The following is a 21,731-nucleotide window of genomic DNA, read 5'->3' as shown; positions in this document are numbered from 1 at the left end:
ACACAGGTGACTCTCACTGACTGCTCGCACCAACCGGAGGGGCTGAGGGGGAGGGGACGTGTGACTCCTTATGCTCTTCGCTGCACACAACTGAGGGAGTCCTGCACTTTCCGTCTTTGACGACACGTAAAAAAACTGTGCATACCGCAGGAACGGTAGAACGGGAAATTTGAGTGGTTTTGAAACCGTGACTTTTCCAAACCGCGTTATACCCTGAAACCGGTTATCGTCCCATGCCTAGTTGCTACTACTACTACTACTACTACATGTTTCAGATGATAAGCCACATTTGAGGTCGACGAACGAAACGAATGTTTGGATGTCCGATGTACTGTAATTACCACATAGACCAGCTGTTAATGATCTGTCCATCACGGACTACGTGACTTTGCCATTTCCTGTGGATTATTTTTTTTCATGACTAATACAATTTTGATCGACTAAGCCTCTTCTCGTCGACTAACGGTCACCTAGTCGACTATTAGGGGGCAGCCCTACATAGTAGAATAGAAAACAGTTATTTTAAATAGCAACAATATTTCACAATATTACAGTTTTTACTGTATTTCTGATCAAATAAATGCAGCCTTGATGAACATTAAAAAAAAATCTTACCAATCCCAAACTTTTTATTAGTAATGTATATTAATGTTTGATGTAAAATAATGCATTTTTTGTCCTTGCTGACTAGTCTTTCTTGATTCTCCCAACCTTAATCCTTCTGTAACCAGACAAACTACACAAACTGTTACCAAAGTCAAAATGCATGTGTTACCTTATCAGTATATTCGCACAGGATATTTTCAGGCTTAAGGTCCCGGTGAGCGATTCCTGTTGGAAATAGTGAGACAAGTCTATGTAAACACACTCGTGCCGAGTCATGGTCAGTAGACCAGTGTACAGTACTTACCTTTGTTGTGCAAAAAGTCCAGTGCATGTGCTATATCCCTGACCACATGACTAGCCTCTCTCTCATCAAAGTATTTTCGACACTGGATGTGTGTTAAAATGGAACCTGAGAGGGAAAGAGAAACCTATTTAGAAAATAAATACCCGAGAATGAAAATGCAACTGTATTTTACCTCTATAAAACTGTACAGTACCTCCACGCAACTTCTCAAACACCAGATAAAAACAGCAGTCATCTTCAAAAAACTGAATGAGCTCCAGAATGTTCCTGTAGAGAAACACATAATGTGTGCAGTTATGTATAATACTAACTACAATCAATTACAGTAATTTGTGTGATTGAGTATAATTATATATAAAGTATATAATTAAGTATGATGACTATTGTGGAATAAGAGCATACTTATTTCCTTGACACTGGTAAAGCGTCTCCACCTCTCTGAAAACTCTACTGCGACTGTGACCAGCGTTCTTCTCGATTATCTGAGAAATGTAGCCACACGTTACACACAAAGTCATTTATTATGTTTGTTTGACAAAGCAAAACAATGTGAAACACTTCAAAGTTTGAAAATACAACTTCCAACCGATCTCTGATGACTTACTCATAAAGACATCAACTACAACCTGCTGGCCGTTTTAGTTTCTTATTTAGAGTATCATTTCATTAATAATAGTAAAATAAGATAAGATAAAAAATCATATTTCCATATTTAAAAAAAAAACATTAAAGGGATAATTTGCGGAAAAATTAAAAGCCTGCATGACATACAGTATACTTTCTTTTGTGGACCATATTTTGAAGACTGTTGGACTATAGTTAACAAAGCTGTTTTGGTTACCAACATCTTTCATTGTATGAACAAAAAATACTGAGCTGTTTCGCAAATAATCTTCTTTTATGTTAGGTCATTGTAGGTTAACATTTATGTGTAATACACTTTATGTTGAATCTATAAATCTATAAAATATCTCTTTCTAAAGCTACTTTTTGTAATGTCTACTGGATCATGTAATTAATTAGATTAAAAATTTAATCGACTGACAGCCCTAGAAAATAGCTTTTATTGGACCCTCTGATCACACAGCAAAAAAAAAAGAAAGAGAAGATGCTCTTAATCAGTATTTGTCTTGTTTTCCAGAGCAAATGTCTAAAATTGTTAAAATAAAGAAACATGTACTTGACAAGCAAATATAAGGAGTCATGTTTTCTGTGACATTTATCAAAATTAATTGAGTTCACGATAAAAAAACAAAAACAAATATCTGGCAATGGGCTCAGAAAAAATCAACTTAATTCAAAGAGAAAACAAGTTTTCATTCTCCATTGACAGATATTTGTTCTTGTTTTAAACAAACTCACTTCATTTTGTTCAATTTCTCAGAAATCAAGACTTCTTATCTTCATTCTGCATCTCAAGCAAATGTATCTTGATTTAAGGATATTTGTACTGGAAACCAAGACAAAAAATATCGAGGAAAATATACATTTTTTGCAGTGCATGCAACATTTAATGCCAAGAGTTTATGAAATTAAGACTTTTCTACCTTTTTAAGGCTTTAATTTTGTGGAAGGGAGAATTGAGACTTTATAAAGACCTTTTTAATACCCACAGAAACCCTGTTACTCACATCTCACCTTCACAGCATATTCACTGCCGTTCTGTAAACTCACACAGCCCTGGACTTTAGCATAAGCTCCCTGACCCAGCAGCTCGTCCGTCAGCTTGTACAGATCTGCAACACACACACACACTTGTGAAATGTGAATTGACTCACAGCTTACCCAATCAGGAAATGTTGGGAGGATTTGCAATCAAACATTCTTAAAGATCTGATGATGCACGACACAGATTATACAGACTGCAAATGCGGGGTAAACCATAGAACAAGAAGGTGCACATTATGAGGATTAATAAGAGTTTTTGTAATTTTCTAGATGGTTCAGTACCACTAAATTTGCCAGTGAAACTGTCCGTGGCCCGAGTTCTGCGTTTCTTCTTCCGCCGTGTAACCAGGTCTGTGATGGTGATAGGTTGACTGCTCTCCATTCCTAATCCCAAAATAAAAACCACAAAACCAAAGATGTTACATCACAGATTCTCAGAAATACTCTGTGAGAATTCAGTCTTTGAAATGATTGCATGATTTGAAGGGTGTGTTTTCAAACGTTTCATCATAAGCAGCTGTACCTGCGGGGCTGTTGGGGGCGTGAGAGATCAGACCACGGCTCTCCAACTGGCCAGATGCCAGAGCACAACTGGTTATCTGAGAGAAAGAGAGAAACATTTACACTCAAAACAGTGTTAGTGTTAGTATCAGAACAGCTAGTTGCTTCGGATCACCGCATAATAAAGACTTTTTAAATATCCCTATGTGAAAATGATTGGGGAAAATACTTCCGGAACCAAGGCTGCTGAAAAAAAAGAAGCTTATTTGCATTTTGTAAAGCATCAAGCATAAAGACAAAAAGCAATTGCAAAGTATGTTTATTTGAGCATTTCCAGTCGGGTGAGCAAGAGCCTGACGGTCATTGACATTCACATGCACAAACACTGATATGAACTTGTGTGCTTTATATGCTCCTCCATAAAGGTTTAAAGTCTAAATGATCATTATATTTCCATCATTAAAAGTTGTGCAAGACTAAATGATCATCATATTTTAAGTTAGCACTTCACTGTCAATGTCCTGTAAACATGAACTTTTATCAGAGGAAGAGGAAGTGAGTACTTGTCAGATTTCTCAAACAAGCCTATCATGACTAACAACGTGTTTCAAAACTTCTCCCCATATCTAGAATGAAATACCTCTACTAGACTTGAGAGAGCTGGTCACCTGAGCGTGACAGCTGGTTTTCTTCAGAGCAGGTTGAGTGAAATCATGTTAGAGCTATTTAACGCCTGAGTTTCCGCATTGAGAAGCGATATTAATGCCGTGACGTGTCTGGTCAAGCTCTTCTCATCTGTCTGCTGAGGGGAAAATCCGGCACACTCAACACGATATATTACTGTTTTACATGAAGGTGGATTAAATGACGTGGCGTATCGGAAAATAATATCAATATCAATCGTAGTATAAGAGATATCGCCATTCGTTAATAAATAATAACGGTTGTTGGGTAATAGGCGGGAATATTGGGTCAGCACTGCAGCGGGCTGGAAACAATTAACATATTTAAAGCAACAGTAGCTGCAAGTCAACACTGACTGAACAGTTCATCCGCAAATTCTAACAAATATATTCCAAACCCATATGGTTTTTTTCTTTCTTTCTTTTTCTCTGTGATGACAAGCACGGCCACATTGACGTTCACTGCACAAGTGAATGGAGACTGAGGGTGTCAGTCCATCTTTAATGCTCCACGAAGCCCCTGTTTGGCCGTATCAATGACAGAATTATTTTTTGAGTGAACTGTCCCTTTAAAAAAAGAACATGAACTGTAACCGAGTTACGAGGAAAAGCAACAAGTGTCAGAGAGCTGTTAAGTGTAGCAATGTCAGCAGAACTGTGATAGTGCTAACCGAAAAGATAATGATTTCTGAATAACTTTCGTTTTTAAGACATGAAACATTTGACTATGATAACTCGCGCGTACAAGCGTTTGTTTTTGCGACCTAACGATTCACTAGCGCGAATCGAGCGACCAGTACAGCCACACACGTAAACATCAACGAGCTTAATTTAGTATAAGCTACTTGAGCTCATGTAAAATGCCAATTACGTATATATAATGTATGCATGTTTAAAAAAAAAAGACTCAAACCTGGAAATTGCAGCCGAATGAGTCTAGCTGTGCCGTGATTGCCTCCGCCATCATCCCGCGCTGAACAGCAGCAGTCAGCAGAAGGAGGACAACAACAGAGAAACACAACAGCACCACCCCAAACGCGCCGAGTGCCCTCCTACTGCTGGACGCTGCGGTGTATTTGCGAATCATACTATGGTGACGAGTGGGCTCATGAATATTAATTAGGCTACGTGACTGCACGAACGAGGGAAATTACGAGGTCACGTAAGCATGAGCTAATGAATATATTCATATTCTAGAAGTTGCTGCTGCCACGGATCATTCATATATTCGTATTTCGCACTGGAGAAATACCGGTTTCACGCACAGACTGGTGCTAAGGAGGAATACGCTCAAATTAAATGATTAAGACTCCAACTGACTACCGTGTCCGTAGTGGAGAGTCAATGTAAAAAGGAGTTACGCAATCGATAGTGTGACGTGTAGTGAGTTTCGGTGTTATTATGGTATCATCACTGAGATATTATTATTAATATTTTTATTCATATTTAATTTTTATTTAATATTTTTTCAAATTTTGGATTCATGTTTTATTTTTAAATCAGTTTTTATATGTATTTTAAATTGTAACAAAATGTATTAGTAATTCTTATTGCGTTTGTCATTTTAGTAGCTTTTTATGTCCATTTAGGTCCATTCAATTTCAGTTTGAGTTATTTTACATTTAATTTACTCTAAATTAAAATGAGAAATGTTGCTTTGGCAACTAGCTAAAATAAAACTTGTTTAATATTTTATTTCAAGTAAGGATTTTTTTAATGGTTTTAATTTTAGTTTCAGTTTTAGTAATTATACTAATCCTGGAGTTTAATCTGAAATGTTCTGCTATGAAAGTTTTCCATGTGGAATTCGTTTCCTTTTTAGAGTGTTAATTTAGTAATTAGGTTAGTAAATAGGTTATTTTCTAAGTCTGGCATTATTTTAATGTTGCCATGATCCTGAGAAACCTGGAAATAAAAAGAAAATTGTTAAGGCCTGGAAAATGCATAAATATTATTAGGGTAGAGTGGGGGAAAACGCTTCCTTAAAGGAACACTCCACTATTTTTGAAAATAGGCTCATGGATTCATGGTGTACTTGCTTATTATGTACATTTTGTACATTTTGAACACAAAAAAAGTTACGGACTGCAGCTTTAAGGACTGTGTAATTTTTTTCATTGAAACAAAAGTTAAATGTGTCTTATCATAGTTTTAGTGACAATGATATAAATTACAAACCAAGTATGAAAAATCTCCAGAGATTTCATGTTATTAACATATTTCATGTTAACCCAGTCTGACAGAGCAATTTGCTTTATACATTTACAGCAAAATCAGAGTTCAGGAAGTTTTAGCTTAAAATTAAAAAGAATATAATCAATAATTATGAATTACAAAATTATAAAAGCCTATTTGAAAAATATTGTTAGCTGATGCTAACTGGCTAGCTAACTAGCTACCTGATGCTAACTCAAGCCAAAAACACGGTTTGGAAAATGGATTCATGGTGTACTTGCTTATTATGTACATTTTGTACATTTTGAACACAAAAAAAGTTACGGACTGCAGCTTTAAGGACTGTGTAATTTTTTTCATTGAAACAAAAGTTAAATGTGTCTTATCATAGTTTTAGTGACAATGATATAAATTACAAACCAAGTATGAAAAATCTCCAGAGATTTCATGTTATTAACATATTTCATGTTAACCCAGTCTGACAGAGCAATTTGCTTTATACATTTACAGCAAAATCAGAGTTCAGGAAGTTTTAGCTTAAAATTAAAAAGAATATAATCAATAATTATGAATTACAAAATTATAAAAGCCTATTTGAAAAATATTGTTAGCTGATGCTAACTGGCTAGCTAACTAGCTACCTGATGCTAACTTGAGTAATTTTTAAATATAAAGTCCAAATATTTTTATTCAACCACCTAGTTACAATACATTAGATGGAAAAACGAATTTGATGTTCAGAACAGAGTAACTACAGTAATGAAGCCAGGCCCTCTGGGGGTGTTTTACTCCACAGACTAGGTTTGAAAAAAAAAAAAACAATGAAAATATAATTATATTTTTCTTAAATAACACGTACTCCCTGTCTGCAGGCCTTACTATTCTCATATCATATATAACTGATGTTATGTAGTCCATAGCAACAACAAAAATGTATCTTGAATTTATCTCGTTATTTTGGGAAAAACAGTAAGCGTTTTACTCCAAGGGGTCGTTTTCCCCAACTCTACCCTATTATTATCATTATTATTGTTGTTGTTATTGTTATTATTATAAAGAAAAGTAAGGAATGTTAGAAATTGATGTATCATTGTTATGAGAAACGTATGGTATGGATTTTCATATCCAATTTCTTAAAAAAAAAAGTCTTTACATTTAAAATGTTTGTATTTTAAACTTGCATGCACAAAATACATTGTCACATTGTCAGAACAAAATGTCTGAAATAAGAATAATACTGTTGAGTACTATTCGTCATCAGTTACTAGCTATGGAAAAAGTTTCTTACTGCACAAGCCCTGATTAAACAGCCCCCATGGCACAGACACGGCAGAGCAAGAATGTAACCTCTAAAACTTAGCAGAAGTTTTAGACATGCCATTTCAAGACGTTTCCCTCTGGAACACTTTTTTTTTAAGTATCTTTGAAGACACATGGTGAAATGCTCACAATGTATGCAATACTAAGCAATCAATGCATCATTTCATATCAGTGCTGCAGAATTTGAGCTACTATGCATAATTTAAACATTTACATGTCTCAAGGACATGTGTTGAATTACTGGACCCACAGTTTTTCAGTAATACTGAAGCAAGGATGTATTGCATTTTAGCTCATTTGTGAGTCTCTGATCTCGCCTGATCTTAGACCAGACCTCAAGTACATTGTGCTTTTGGTCTGAATGTTTGACATTGGGATTCCCATCTGTTCTCCACATCTTTCAGTGGCAGATCCTCTCTGTCATTTCTTTCTGTGAAGACAGAAAATACCAACTTATTATGACAAACACACCACATTTGCATTGTGCTGTCAGCATCTAGTTTTTCATAAAACCTATTAGCTAAAGAGGAGTAAATTCTGCTAACTGCCACTATCATAATTTATTATTTTGTGTCTAATAACAGTTATTATTATAACACATTGGCAACATACACACTGCAGTTAAATTTGGTTGTCTATTCACCTTTTAGTGCTTAATCCTGTTCTGTTCACACACAGTTCAGTAATTTTTGGGAGTGACAACCAGATAGTGACAACTTCATTTACAGAAATTCTATGCGGTGTGTGCGGAAATGAACTGAACAACTAGTTGTTAATATCGTATTTAAACATATATCACAGTAATCTTTTTTGTATGTGCGGTGCAAGAAATTACAGGGTACGTTTTGATTCATTGGTGTTGACAGATCTTGCAAAAAAAAAAAAGAATGAAAGAAAAAAAGACAAATAAAGAAAAGCCCAATAAACTCAAATCCAAACACAGTACTTTAGAAATAAGCCACATGGCAAAATATAGCGACCTGCACCTGCCTACTTTATTAACTCCATATATTGGATCGCTTAATGAGCCGAGCCTAAACACCAATCTCAAAGAAGCCCAAACGCTTGATAACATTGCTTATAATAAGTGGACATGGCAACCCTTCAAGAGCACGCTCTATGAAGTAGCCTTCCAAACATAAACAAAACACAACGTGCTGTTGTGGTTTAGTTAAAATCACAGAAAATAATGATTCTTTGGTTGCTGTAATATTACTTTGGTCAAAAAAAATGCTGGAACGTTGCTATGGTTACCATGGTGCCAATCATCAGTTTTGAGAGTGAGTTCTGTTCCGTACACATGAAATGATAATTTAGGGGATTCACTACAATATGACACAGGCCATGTACACATTTTGTACAACCTGGGAGTGACTGTCGTTATATACAGTCGTTGCGTTTTGTTTATGTTTTGAAGGTTATTTTGCAGAGCTCGCTCTTGAAGGGTTGCCATGTCCACTTATTATAAGCAGTGATTATAAGCATCTTGGGGCTTGTTGTTTAGGCTCGGCTCATAAAGCGATCCATTTTTTGGAGTTAATAAAGTAGGCAGGTGCAGATATTTTGGTTTGTGGCTTTTTTCTATTTATAACGCCTCTTCCCATTTAATAGCGATATCTGGCAACACTGAGTCAATATGTAGCCTACTTCACTGTGATTTCCTGCACCACAATATGTTATGTGTTAACTATTTGTTCTGTTCAGTTCAGTTCCGTACAAACTGTGTAGAATTTCTGTAAATGTGGTCGTCACTACCTGAATTTTTTGGGAGTCAATTCAGTTGTAGAATGCGGTTGTCACTGCTGTAAATTACTGAACTGTGTTTACTGAACAGGATTAAACGCTAAATGGTATCACTGAGAAACTTTTTTTATTTTAGTTTTAGTTAGTGCATCGTGTTAAACTGACAACCGAATTTCGCTGCAGTGTGTAATGAAAGCACAGCGCTCTCTCTCACCAGCGGCTCCAACTCCGAATGGTCGATGAGACTGAACTCAGAGATGAAGTAGTAGTAGTGTTTGTAGCAGGTGTTGATGTGAGCCTCAGCTCCGATACTACAGATCATGTCAAAGTGATGGATGTACACGTGTACAAACACCCGAAACAAGCGGCTCAGTATCTTCTTGCACACCTGCTGAAAGTTCTTAGGAAAAGGGACTCCTAAAAACAGAAGAATACCAGTGTCACACTTCTATCACATTGAATTCAAGATGCTATATGATTTTCTTCTATGAGAAAAATCAAATGCTATTTAAGGAGAAAAAGCCTACTGAGTATGTCTCAAGGGTTTTCGGCCTGTAGCTCAGCCTGTGGAATTATGAACTGTTGGCAGTGCTTATGAGTATAGCTTCTGTAACTCTATCCAGTAATATTTTTTTCAGGCAAAAGTATGTCTGGTGTTCCTGGCCCCACAAATTATACAGCAATTCCTGAGAAACTTAACTGGACCATTTCTCAACCCAGTTATCCATTAATATTTCTACAACTAACTGTTTTTGTCTTATTTCCATTCATTTGTATACATCTGCTTATTTATTAATATGCTATACATTTCATAGCAATTTACTGAAACAGCTTAAAGGTCAATAACAAATAGGTGTGCCACGACAAAGACATTTTTTTTTTTAACTCAAACACAGATATACTGTTAGAACGGTAAATGAAAACAGAGTCAGGGTTTGATTGTACAGTTGAATAGATGCTCTGAAATCTGCTCTGAAAGTTATGAAACTTTAACTAAAATGAAAATGAAAATGGAAAATATAAAAATAAAATCTGATTCAAAATATATTTAGTGATATTAAAATATAACTGCTTTTGACCTTAACACACAGTCAGCAGGTGTCTGCAATTTTACCGTTTTATTTTTGCATGTTGTTTGCACTTCATGACTTAAAGGCTTTTCAAATATTAATAAACAACGAAGCAGTTAAAATAGTTTTTTCCCAATAAATAATAATAAAAGATAATGCCAAACTACTTAATAATGTTTTCTTTTCAAGAATTTGATCTTTTTAATAAAGCATGTTTCTATATTATGATATCTGTTGTATCTCCCTGACATATTTTTAACTTTGGCATCTAAAATATATCAAAATATTAATTTGGGAATTAACAAAAGATAAATGAGCAGACTGCACTAGTAGCCCTGTCACAGATATCATAATTGCATTGTTAAAATGTCTGGAAAACAGATTTGACGTCACGCACCTACTCGTGTAGGAAAGATGTCCTCATTGTTGATGAGGGACTCGATCCAGTTCATCAGGAGGTTCATGTATATAAGAGCAGGCAGTTTGGTGGGCCTCTTGTACTGATTCCCATCCTGCCACCTGTATTCATAACGTGGTCCTCCAGACATGATGGGACAGCTCTTCTCAGTGCAGAACTCGCTCACGGTCCCGTAGATGAGGTTGATTCGATTGAAGAAATCCACCACATGCACAGCTATCCAGTCATTAATGTTCTCCCCGTCTGGCAGCTGCACCACTTTCCTCAGGTCCAGGCCTGATTTCAGAGACGCCTGGGCTCTTTTGTACAGCTCAAAGCGTTGGGTTCCAGGTTCAAATCGCTTTCGAGGCCGGAATGTTTTGTCTTTGCTGAAGACCTGACCCAAACACAGAGCCATTGCTGAACTGAGCAGGGTGACGGAATCGTCAGATCCAGTCAGGATCTGGATGGTTGTGATTCTTCACTCTTATGATTCCCTGGGCCCTTTCTAGAGAGCAGAAAAAAAACAATATTATATATATATATATATATATATATATATATATATATATATATATATTTATAGACTGTATACAAGGAGTCTGACAGCAGCCAGTGCTCCCACACAGAGATCTGATCTCACCATCATCCAGTCTGTCTGGAATGACATGAAGAAACAGAACAAACTGAGACAGACTCAATCCAGAAGAACTGTGGAAACATCTCCAAGATGCTTGAAGAAATCTACCTGCAAAGCTACCTGAAAAACTTTTCACAGCACTGTAGCTTTGCAGGAAGGTTTCTTGAAGCATCTGTTGCCACAGTTCTTCTGGATTTAGTCTCTGTGTGGAGCACTGGCTGCGTAAAACTCAACTGTTTAACTCTAGGGGAGTTGGAAAATGAGCCTATTTTCAAAAACAGTGGAGTGTTCCTTTAAGTACACTCCATAAACAGACCACCACAAACAAATTCATTTCTTCCTCTCTATGCATTTAGTTTCCCTTTGAGTTGTTTTATTCACATCACCATTTTCATAACTTCTCGTGTTTGTTCAAAGTGCCTGAAATAAGATACATTTCTTTGTGGATTTCAGAGAGTCTGTTCAAACCCTGCCTCTCTGTTTTCATTGAACGTTCTGCCAGTGTATCGGTGTTTGAGTCCATCCTTTCTTTGTCTCTTTCATAAGTCTTGTTTTTCTTTCCCTTTCTGTTTCTCTCTCCTTCCATAAATGTATTCACACACAAAAAAAACAACAACTACCAGTTTGTTAAATCATGAATTTCTCTTACCTCATAGCTCATGTTGAGATATTTTGCAGGAGGTCTGAATCTGACACTTGTTGCAGTAACTGATAATGTATTTTCAATCCGAAAAGGCACTTTAAAAGCCTACATTTCCATAATTGTTTTTATATGCAAAATAGAATATTTACAATATTTTATATATTTTACAATCATTGTTTCTAACCAAACTGGTAAAAATCCAGTAACTCTGTAGACTTTATAATAAACACAAAAGTCTCAGTTTCGAGGCTGGCTTTAACTCAATTCATTCAATATGTGTGGAAGCAAAGGACAGAGGAGTTATTTGTCCACCTCTACAACAAACACTGATGTGTCTGAGCATGCTTTTTCACACGAGCTCTGACATTACTGCTTTAACACTGAGTATGAAAACAAAAGTGGCATCTTATCAATGAAAACAGATGAAAGAAAAGTAAAACTGTAGACTTTAAAGTACCTGGCTTTGGTCCCGCTGTAGACACTTGGAATGTTGTGGGAAACCTGAAAAGATGTCCTCGCTCTCCTGTTCTGTCTCGTGAGGATCCTTTCTGGCACTCATCAGTCAGTCTTTACCCTCCAAAACTCACGTAGGAATAGGGCACAGAGTGAAAAAACAAGCTGAAAAGTTATTTGGCTTCCCTTCCTGTGTATGATGTCATATCCTGATTTTGTCTGGCAGGCCCCGTTGTCTGATTTTGTGTGCCTGTGTGTGCTCAGGGGCAGTATGAAGTTAAAAGGAAGAATTTGATTGGTGGTGGGAGGAGCAGCAGTGAGTCTGTGAAGTCCAGTCCCACATCAAGCCACATCCTTTGCCCTGCCCAGCTCCCCCCAAACTCCATTGTGAATGGAAACTTCAAAACAAGAGGACTGTATCCCAGCCTGTCCATTACTATACAAACTTCACACTTTCCTGTTTCTCAGACCATCTAAATCTAGTTTGAATTAAAAAAATTCTAACTTTTAAAAAAATCTATGTAATTAAATTTATTAAAAATGTTAAAAATAATATGTAATACTTTCTTAAATATATAAAAATGATTTAAATAAGAATAATTTTTAAATTAATGTAAGTTAAAAAATTTTTGTTATATTATATTTATTCATAATGTTTTTAAAAAATGGTCTAGAACTTTAGAATACATTGTGATTTTTTGAAACCAAATTCAATTACTATTAAAAATTTGTTGAGGGATTATGGCATATATTGTTAATAAATTGGACATAAAATTGTTTAACTTAAAACTGATAAATAAAGAAAAATAGAACACCATTAATACTCTGAAGCACAATTGTGAAGTAATGTCATTACAATAAATAACCACTAGATGGAAATATATAATTTCCTAAATATAGTGGCACAATGAATGGCATTTGGTTTAAAATCTTTTTAAAGCATAAAGTGAAAAGCAATAGCATACATTGTGAAAAAATTATAAAGGCTTTTAAGACCCTTGGAGTACCTTTATCTCTTGAGTCATGAAGATAGTACACTGTTTTTTTTAAGTTAAATGAATGAATGAATGAATGAATGAATAAATAAATAAAGGTTATATGTTTTACAAGAAAATACTATTTAAGTTTTTCTACTTCAAAATGTCATGCTAAGTTACTTGCCATTTCTTTGTAATTGTAATTTTTGTTTTGTAAACAATTTGTGAAATATACTGCTTCAACACCAATTTTCTTTTTTTTTTCAGTGTGGGAATATACCTGATGGGATGTTTATGGAAGCCCGTTTCCGCCACTGAATAAAAAATAACAAAAGGTAATTCTGACTTTGTGAAAAAAAGTCAGAATTGTGAGATAAAAAGTCGCAATTACCTTTTGTTATTTTTTATTCAGTGGCGGAAACGGGCTTCCATAGATGTGGTTAATAGAAATATACATAAATATTTTTGTGTGTTTGAATACGATTTTTTTTTTCTTTTTCTTTTTTTTTAGGTTTGTTTTGTAAAAAAATGATATTAATGTATTAACTGAGCCAGAAATCACTTGTCTAATGGGTTGCTGTTCTAACTCCATTAGCAATCAGGTCATAATATCCAAATTATATTTCTAGAATGTTCTGAATTCCTTCAGCAGCGGGTGTGTTGTCTTTATAATCTAAATGTTACAGATCAAAAACTAGATCTTGTTCAGAATTCTGTTCCGGTGCTTTTCTAATGTTTGCTGTGTTTGGTTACTCGATTGGGATGTTCTCTTTTATTCTGGAGGGCAAGGGCAGTGACTGTACCATCGAGCGTATTTTGCAGTATTAAACACGTATTTATACCGATTTCATCAGGCTCCGAAAATTCTTCAAAAAGAACACAAAGAATGGCCTTCTCAGCTGCCATAGTTGCAACTCTTGCGTCATCAGAACAGTGTGTTCAACGCACCACCGTTTCCGTTTAAAAAACGTTTTGCACCGTTTTTGTCGGGGCTGAACGCAGCCCAGATGTTTCAAACCTCAAACATCTTTTATCAAACCTTTCAAACCTGGGCTTTGGTCACTGAGGGCATCACTGTCACTAATACCTGACCCTGACCTCATATTCTTTCACAGGATACTTTATTTCTGTGTTTTTAAAATGTACAAATTATGCAGTATATGTCTCACGACTTGTGGGGCTTGTTTTGCAATGAACACGTACAAACATTTTTTTTTTTTTGTAAATGCAAATGAAAAAGAAAGGAATTAGAGAGTTTACTGGTTGATGTCTGTTTACTGAAGTGTGTTATCCTGAGCAACTATCTGAACTAAGACCCTGACATCATCTCAAGCTTGTCTTATCTGTGCTGGTCATCTTACTTGTCATGTAACAATTTCCCTTTGCTTAGGTGTATGTCATTCTGGAAGTAACGTGAAAATGAGGTGTATGTCACTCAAGCGAAAAGACATGTCATTTTAAAGACAACTTCTGAAGAAAATGTACTTTGTGGTGTACTATCTCATATTTAATCAAGCGAATAGGCCTACAAGAAAACAGTGAATTAAATATGTGAATGTGCAATATGTATTGTCTTTTTTTTTTCATTTTCATATCAGCTACAGACACTGGCATACCACAACATTCATTAAGAACAAGAATTCTCCAGAATGTGCCTCAATGCCTCAAGGAATGAATAGATAGACAGAACAGATAGAAAGAAAGAACAGACGCATACTGTAAAATCCAATAGTTTACCTTACTTAGATATAATTAGTTATCTTTACTTAGTTGTTATACTTACTTGGTTTTATTAAGTTACAGCTAATTTTAAGGCGAATAAAACAACTTGATGCAATGAGTAACTCTTAAAATATTCAAGTAGCCGCAACAAAACCGATGACATTAATACACCAGTGAGAGGCAGCAGTGTGCTAATATGTTGCTAATGTGCAACAAAATAACAGAAGAAAAACTACGGAAAGTTAGCGGCATAGACATAATAAATACTATTAGTATTAGTTAGTATTTATCATGTCTAGAGAGCATGCGCAACAAGCAACGTTTTGAATTTGTGCGCCAAGTTTGCTGAGACTGCTTGCATTTTTACCACTGGACAAAGACTGATTACTTCTATAAAATAACAATAAGGTAAGTTTAAAAAAAATAATTGTGTCAGTGTATCTTTCTGTGTGCTGCTAATTTTAACTGACTAAGTTAACCTTGTCAGCATGTTAGCTAACAGACACCAAAGATCTTTGCTATTCTGCTGGTAGAACAACGACTGTACAAATACAGAACTTGTGGCGTATTTTGGCGAATTTAAGACTTTTGTTTTTTACTTTTCAAACTGAAAAAATTGTAGCTAGTTTAAAAATTAAAGTATGAAAATTCCGAGGTACAATTCAAGAACATGCCAAAAGTCGTCAAGATGAGCTCCCGGTAGGTTTTAAAGTCAATCTTTATGTGCCGCTGATAATTAATTGTTTACTGTAATCTTTCCCAGTGTTCAGTCAGTGTTCCCTCTATAATTTTATAACACTGTGGCTTTGGTCACTTTTTAGATTAAAGTTATTTTTCAGTTTATAATTTTATTGTCAATATTTTTAAAACATCACAGTCATAGTCAGTGCATTGGTTTAAACTGAATAAGCTCTTTGTCTTGCAGTAATTATTTCTTTGCTGTGTTGAAACATTTACTACTGTAATACCGAGGACATGCTGCTTTTCAATTGGTTTTATGACTGAGGCCTCAAGTAGATATGTATAGAAATTTTCTTTCTTGTAAAGCATGCAAATATCAAGGAATGAATGTGTCTGTAATCCACAATTCACAACAATAGTGGAACTTGCCTTTAACTGAAAAATTATTTGTCATATTTATTTATTGTCATACTTGTGGCAGCTGTCTTCTCTGAACAGCAGTCTCGTGAACACCGGCCTCAGTACAATGAAGGTAAGGTATTTCATTTTTAGACTGTTAAACAGCAGTAGAGCAGTTTTTGGTAATAATATTTAAAATAAACCATGTCATTGACTTCTTTATTGACACTTTGACAAACATATTTGTACTGTATTTTTTTAATGTCTTAAACTTTGTTTTTCTTTTCATACTTCTAGAACCCAGAATTGACAGCAGTGCACACCCATCTGAGGCCGACCTGTTTTACTTTATGATCACCCCAGATACTTCTACAACTAACCCGCTTTGTAAGTTCTCATAGCTACACCTTAAAGAAGCACATAATTTGCTGGTAAATTACTAAGATTTTATAAAGATTAATGTTGATTATATACCTAGTTCAACAAAAAATGTAAATTATGCCACTTAATCTCCCTCCTGTCATTCCATCCCATAAAAAGGTGTGCATCTTCAAGACATGAATGAAGATATTAACCCCAAAACTCTGACACCCAAGAAACCATAACATAAATCCATATGAATGGAGCGTGTAATCTACTTTTGGGCCAAACTGTTCTATGAATGCTAAGGAGCAGTTTCAGTTATATTTCCACTTGAACTTGGTTAGGCATAGTCTGATCACAAACTGTTCTTGATCTGGAATTATTAGCCAAACACACTGAACCGTGCTGTAGAATGCCTTCTTTGGAAGAGACATGATTGCTATATGATCAACTGTCTAATGTTTTGGGTAAATAGACAGAAATTTATATCGGATTTCACTGAAAATTTCTTTATTTGTGTACCGAAAATAAACAAAAGTCATGTTTGAGTAAATGATCACATAAATTTCTAGTTTGGGTGAACTAACCCAATAGCATGGTAGTGTAGGCAGGACAGATAACACTGACAACTGATCATCCATATTTCCCTACTAATATTGTTTTTATTTGGTTTTATACAGGTGTCTGATGTTGATGCAGCCTGGGCACTAGTATCTGTTGGGGTTGCTGACTATCACTGAAGATTAATACTGTGAAGAACACTTACAGTGTGATGCTTGACTTGGGACAGAAAAAAAAACCCATTGGCAACTTGTGCGGCCAACCCAGTGCCATACCCATACTCTGCTACCTCCACTGTTTACAAGAAGCATACCCTAAATCAGATTGTTTTTGCTTTGTTTCAAAATGTTTGTAATACAAGTTAAAACTGCACTGAAAAACATAAAAAAATTCATTACCTTTAACTTTGAGCTTTCACTACCTTAAATCTATGTGTAATTGTATGTGTGTGATGAATGGAACATTGTTGTCAGTAATTTGTAATGGATGTTTGAAGCACTTAAGTTAGTGGAGTAACGCTTACTTGGTTTTTTTAAGGCAATCGGTTTGCATGCTTTTAGCAAGTAAATCAGATTGCTGTTTAAGTAAATACAACTTATAAATTCCAAGTTGCAGGAAATGCTACATGAGTTGACTCAACTTAAATAAAAGATTTGTTTGAAATACGCACATAGTATATTGTACTTATTCATTTAGTTGTTGAAAATAGTGATTCTGAGTTACCAGAACTTGTGTGTAAGTTTACAACACTAAATAAACCTTTGTTAGTACAAATTACTATTCTTATTGAACTTATTCTTATTTTTTCAAGGCAATCGGTTTGCATGCTTTTTTTAAGTTTTACTAATTGGAATTTACAGTGTTGTATGCATTTGTCATTTTTATTTAATCTATTTATTTTTAAAATGTGTATAGGTCGTATTTATAAAGTTTTAGCTTTTAGTTTTGGATCTGTTTTTAGTTGTTTTAACACTACAATTGATTGCTTCTGTTGTCCTCATTTGTAAGTCGCTTTGGATAAAAACGTCTGATAAATGACTAAATATAATATATAATAAATATAATATAGCAGCCTCATGCTGAGGGGCTGTTTTTCAGTGGCAGGGACCGAGGGACTCGTCAGAGTAGAAGATAAACTCAGTGCACCAAAATACTGAGATAGCCTTAATGAAAACCCATTAGACAAACATGCAAGCAGACTGAAAGATTAGATAGATAGACAGACAGGCAGATAGATAGATAGATAGATAGATAGATAGATAGATAGATAGATAGACATGATAAATATAAAAAAAAATATGTATATATTTATAAAAAAGTAAAATAAATAATAAAAATGATATAGATAGATAGATAGAGATATTAAGGTAAAAATAGTTGTATGCATAAAAATATATAAAATATACATAAATATCTAAAAAATAAACAAATTATTAATAATAGATAGATATATACAATATATAAATTAAATAAAATCTAAATATATATAAAAAGTAAAAATCATTATTAGTAAAATTATTAATAATAGATCATATATTAACGTACAAAAAAATAAATGTATACACAAATAAAAATATATAAAACATAGGCTACAATATAAATATATATAAAACTGTCAGATAAAAATGTAAACATAATAAAAATGATAGATAGATAGATAGATCATACATTAGGGTACAATAAATAAATGTACCCTATACACAAATAAAATATATATCTAAAAATAAGCTATAAAACATAAAAAATAAAATTAATAATAATAGTAGATAAATAAAATTAATAATACAAATTTATTACAAATGATAAAAGACAGAATTAAAGAGAATAAAATAAAATGTGGTTTACCTGGCTGACTCGTCACTTTATGGCTGTGTCTCAAAAACTAGTGCTGCCTACCTAGACTGAACGAGCGCCCCTCACACAGCGTCTACGATGCCCAGAAATGCAGTCTAGGTAGGCATGTAAGTAGGCTTGGAGACACAGCCAGTGCCTACGCTCTGGGTTGAGCCTTCAAAACACCTGAGGGGGAAACGCGAAAGTACAGTTGGGGGTCTTTTGTGTTTGTGTGTGTGTGTAGTGCTGCTGGGTTAGATAAACAGAGCAGTCGTTCATTCTCTTTGATTTGTGTGATGACTTTTAATTCTCGCGACATCTTTAAAGAAGGACCTTTCCGTTCACACGTGGTTTTACGCAGAAAAGTGACATTTTGACGAAGTACAGAAGCTTCTGTTTCCTCGAGAAGGGTCTGGTTTCCTCCGCCTCTGAAAAGCTGCTATTGGTTTAATCTCAGCTCTCGATCGCGTCGTTTCCTGTCTTTTGTTCAGGTGTGTCGTAAGAAGCCGCTATCTGAAGCAGCCAGAGGCGTTTTGACGATCTCCTGATAGCACTCGAACATTTTAGAGGTGAGTCCTAAATGATTTTGACCTCTTTAGTTCAGTTCTGCAAAAGTGCATCTGTATTGCCAAAGCATTTGTCTTGTAACTGCGTACAGTGAGAAATTATGCAACGTAAAATAGGCTACCAGTAGTGCAAATAAGTAATATTAACAAATAAAACAAAATGCAAAGTTTAAAATAAAATTCAAGTAAAATAAAACGAAAGTAAAAATTAAAATGTAACCAAAATGAATAAGTTACACAAGTAAAAAAAAAAGATAAACATAAATGATGAAGAATAAGACTGAAAGTGATTTGGAGACTAACACGTGAAGTTATGGCAGACTAACTCATACATTATTAAATACAAAGTGTTTCAGTTTAATTTTGTTGTCATTTTCCCCAAGATGTCTGTTTTAGGGTGCATTCTGTCAAAAAGTGTCCCGATTTTACAATTCTAAACAATTTATAGATCAAATAAGTAAAACTGTGACATTGACCACATGATTGTTTTTCTTTGAAGCACAAGATGCTGCTTGAATCATTCTGAAATCATGCTGGAGAACACTATCATCAGCTTTTAGACATGCGCTTCATGCAGCTCGATAGAAATTGGGCAGAATAAGAAATTAACACTAGAAAATTATGAAGTTGATCTTACATTGTCGAATACGTAGTGCTTCCGTTTAACTGTAACATAATTTTTCCCTAGATTCTGTCAAAGTTCAGTCTACGTTTCCCGTTTCTGTTGTGTCTGCTGAGTCTGTACCTTGTCAAGGTGGCTCTCAGTTTTTATCTACTTACAGTGCATTCAAAATATACATTGTAATGTGGGAATCAAACCCTCTTACTAGACCCGTGCGCTTCAAGTAGAGCTGCAGGAACAACAACAGATGTTTCATTTGAGAGGGATGAGGTTGATTTTAGTAAAACATCACGATTTCATCTCCTTTTCAGTTCTCCCAGAGCTACTAGTAGTAGCGATGTAACGATTAACCGCGAGCCGGTTGAAAATCGATTTAAATATGTGACGATTCAAATCGGTTGAGATGCTAAACAAATCACGATTCAAATAGGAGTTTATATGAATGTATGTCTGAGGGAATCGTGAACCGAATCGTGAAATCAAAATCGTGAATCGAATCGAATCATGAGTTGAGTGAATCGTTACATCCCTAACTAGTAGTCTATAAAACAATAGTGTAGCGGTTTGACACAAGTTACAGTTTAAAAGGATAGTTTAATCCAAAAACGAAACGTCTTTGATCATTTACTCACCTCATGTTGTTCCAAACCTAAATGATTTAAATTTTTGAGTGAACTATCCTTTGAAGCACCACTTGTCTGTATTGTAATAAGTGATTTATTCTGCATCTGAAGAAGAGATTTTACTCTGGTTTACTGGTTTGATTATAGGTCAAAGACGAAAATGGGTTTTCAAGGATGTGTACATTAGAATATGTCCTGTTTAATTATTATTAGATTTTTTTTTTCTGAGCAAAAATAATGACTATCATACATTTTTACCATGATTTACAGAAGACACCCACTAAAATAAGAATAAGTATGTTGTTTCTTTTTTATATAAATATATGCTGAATGACGATGGAACATTATTTCACCCATATTTTGGCCTTGTATTTTCACAAAAGTTATTTGAAACATTAAAGCAGACACTTTACTTGCATTTAATATGCTTTCTGTGTATATAAAATCACTTTTGTAAATTTAATTTGATGTGGACACCAAAATGGGACGTCTCATCTTTGACCCATAGACGTTGGTGATCTCCCTTTCAGAAATGTTTGACCTCGGCCAAAGGTAAGCGAGGGTGACCCGTCCCTCATGGTAATGCTAAAAGAAAAGCTTGAGAAGCTTGTTTACTGACTTGTTTATAGTAAAAACTGAAGTGTTTACTATACGGGAAAGTGCTGCTGTGTCTTGTAACGCACAGTATATTTAGTTTAGCTTAAGTTCACCATTTAATTGCTTGATGAGTGAACTGTTACTCTCTGTGTACTGCCGTATTCTCCATCGAGTCCCAGATAATGTTTTTACCGAACCTGAGAGAAGAGCTTCATCTCGGCTGTTAGGGTGTTGAAAGATTGTTTCACTTGCTAAGTGTTTTGCAAGTTTCCTCTTTACAGTTCTGTTAGTTTCCGCCGAAGGGATGAATGACACCTTGCCAAGTTTTTGAGTTTAGTAAACGCCCATTAACCTTTTGCATTCTCTTTGTGGGCTGGTAGGCAGTTTGTTATTATAAGAGGAAAGTTTTCCCATAATGCATACATTAGTCAAGTTTCACTTTATAATGTATTGTATGCATCATTGGTTATATTTTAATGTGTATGTGCAAGTTAAGTCCTCTTCACCTATCAAAGGTGTCTTTGATAAGAGTCACATAGGGTTTTCTGGAACATTCAGTGTCTTAGAAATGCATAGAGTTAGTT

General features: G+C 34.9%; 2 protein-coding genes and 1 long non-coding RNA gene across 4 annotated transcripts in view; 1 reads left to right on the top strand and 2 right to left on the bottom strand.

Annotated features, from left to right (window-relative positions):
• The window catches only part of LOC107723060 (MAP kinase-interacting serine/threonine-protein kinase 1-like), an 11,421-nt gene extending 6,562 nt beyond the window's left edge, over positions 1-4,859 (bottom strand). The window contains exons 1-8 of the mRNA XM_016531562.1: positions 4,676-4,859; positions 3,102-3,177; positions 2,861-2,962; positions 2,549-2,646; positions 1,313-1,392; positions 1,104-1,177; positions 911-1,015; positions 776-831 (exon numbers count right to left, since the gene is read on the bottom strand). Of these exons, the coding sequence (XP_016387048.1) occupies positions 776-831; positions 911-1,015; positions 1,104-1,177; positions 1,313-1,392; positions 2,549-2,646; positions 2,861-2,962; positions 3,102-3,177; positions 4,676-4,849 (765 nt within the window). The 5' untranslated portion in view covers positions 4,850-4,859. The remainder of the gene's footprint in view (positions 1-775; positions 832-910; positions 1,016-1,103; positions 1,178-1,312; positions 1,393-2,548; positions 2,647-2,860; positions 2,963-3,101; positions 3,178-4,675) is intronic.
• A 2,732-nt stretch (positions 4,860-7,591) lies between these two features.
• Positions 7,592-18,929, bottom strand: LOC107723061 (MOB kinase activator 3C-like). Of its 2 annotated transcripts, XM_016531564.1 has the most exons (5): positions 18,752-18,929; positions 12,208-12,601; positions 10,468-10,975; positions 9,215-9,417; positions 7,592-7,687 (listed from the first exon to the last, which is right to left on the bottom strand). In XM_016531564.1, the coding sequence occupies exons 3-5, from the start codon at positions 10,883-10,885 to the stop codon at positions 7,658-7,660; spliced, it is 651 nt and encodes a 216-aa protein (XP_016387050.1). In that variant the 5' UTR covers positions 10,886-10,975; positions 12,208-12,601; positions 18,752-18,929; the 3' UTR covers positions 7,592-7,657. The 2 variants fall into 2 exon arrangements, with proteins under 2 accessions (XP_016387050.1, XP_016387049.1); XM_016531563.1 differs by lacking the exon at positions 18,752-18,929 and having other exon boundaries at positions 12,208-12,662.
• On the top strand, positions 16,055-17,053 carry LOC107723063 (uncharacterized). Its single transcript, XR_001637889.1, has 3 exons — positions 16,055-16,115; positions 16,280-16,369; positions 17,026-17,053. It is a non-coding gene; the product is annotated as an uncharacterized LOC107723063 (long non-coding RNA).
• Positions 18,930-21,731: the final 2,802 nt, after the last annotated feature.

Source organism: Sinocyclocheilus rhinocerous, unplaced genomic scaffold (genome assembly GCF_001515625.1).
Source record: "Sinocyclocheilus rhinocerous isolate Xijiao unplaced genomic scaffold, SAMN03320098_v1.1 scaffold2469, whole genome shotgun sequence".
Taxonomy (NCBI): Eukaryota; Metazoa; Chordata; class Actinopteri; order Cypriniformes; family Cyprinidae; genus Sinocyclocheilus; species Sinocyclocheilus rhinocerous.
Note: the sequence above shows the minus strand (reverse complement) of the source record. Positions and strands in the feature narration are given on the sequence as shown.

Bases quoted from the DNA above. Each gene is read 5' to 3' on its own strand.
- LOC107723061 (XM_016531564.1), bottom strand. From the start codon at position 10,885: ATGGCTCTGTGTTTGGGTCAGGTCTTCAGCAAAGACAAAACATTCCGG. The intron at 9,418-10,467 runs GTGCGTGACGTC...TTCTGTTTTTAG, and splicing joins CATCTTTCCTACACGAGTAG to GAGTCCCTTTTCCTAAGAAC. The intron at 7,688-9,214 runs GTGAGAGAGAGC...CTGTCTTCACAG, and splicing joins ATTCGGAGTTGGAGCCGCTG to AAAGAAATGACAGAGAGGAT.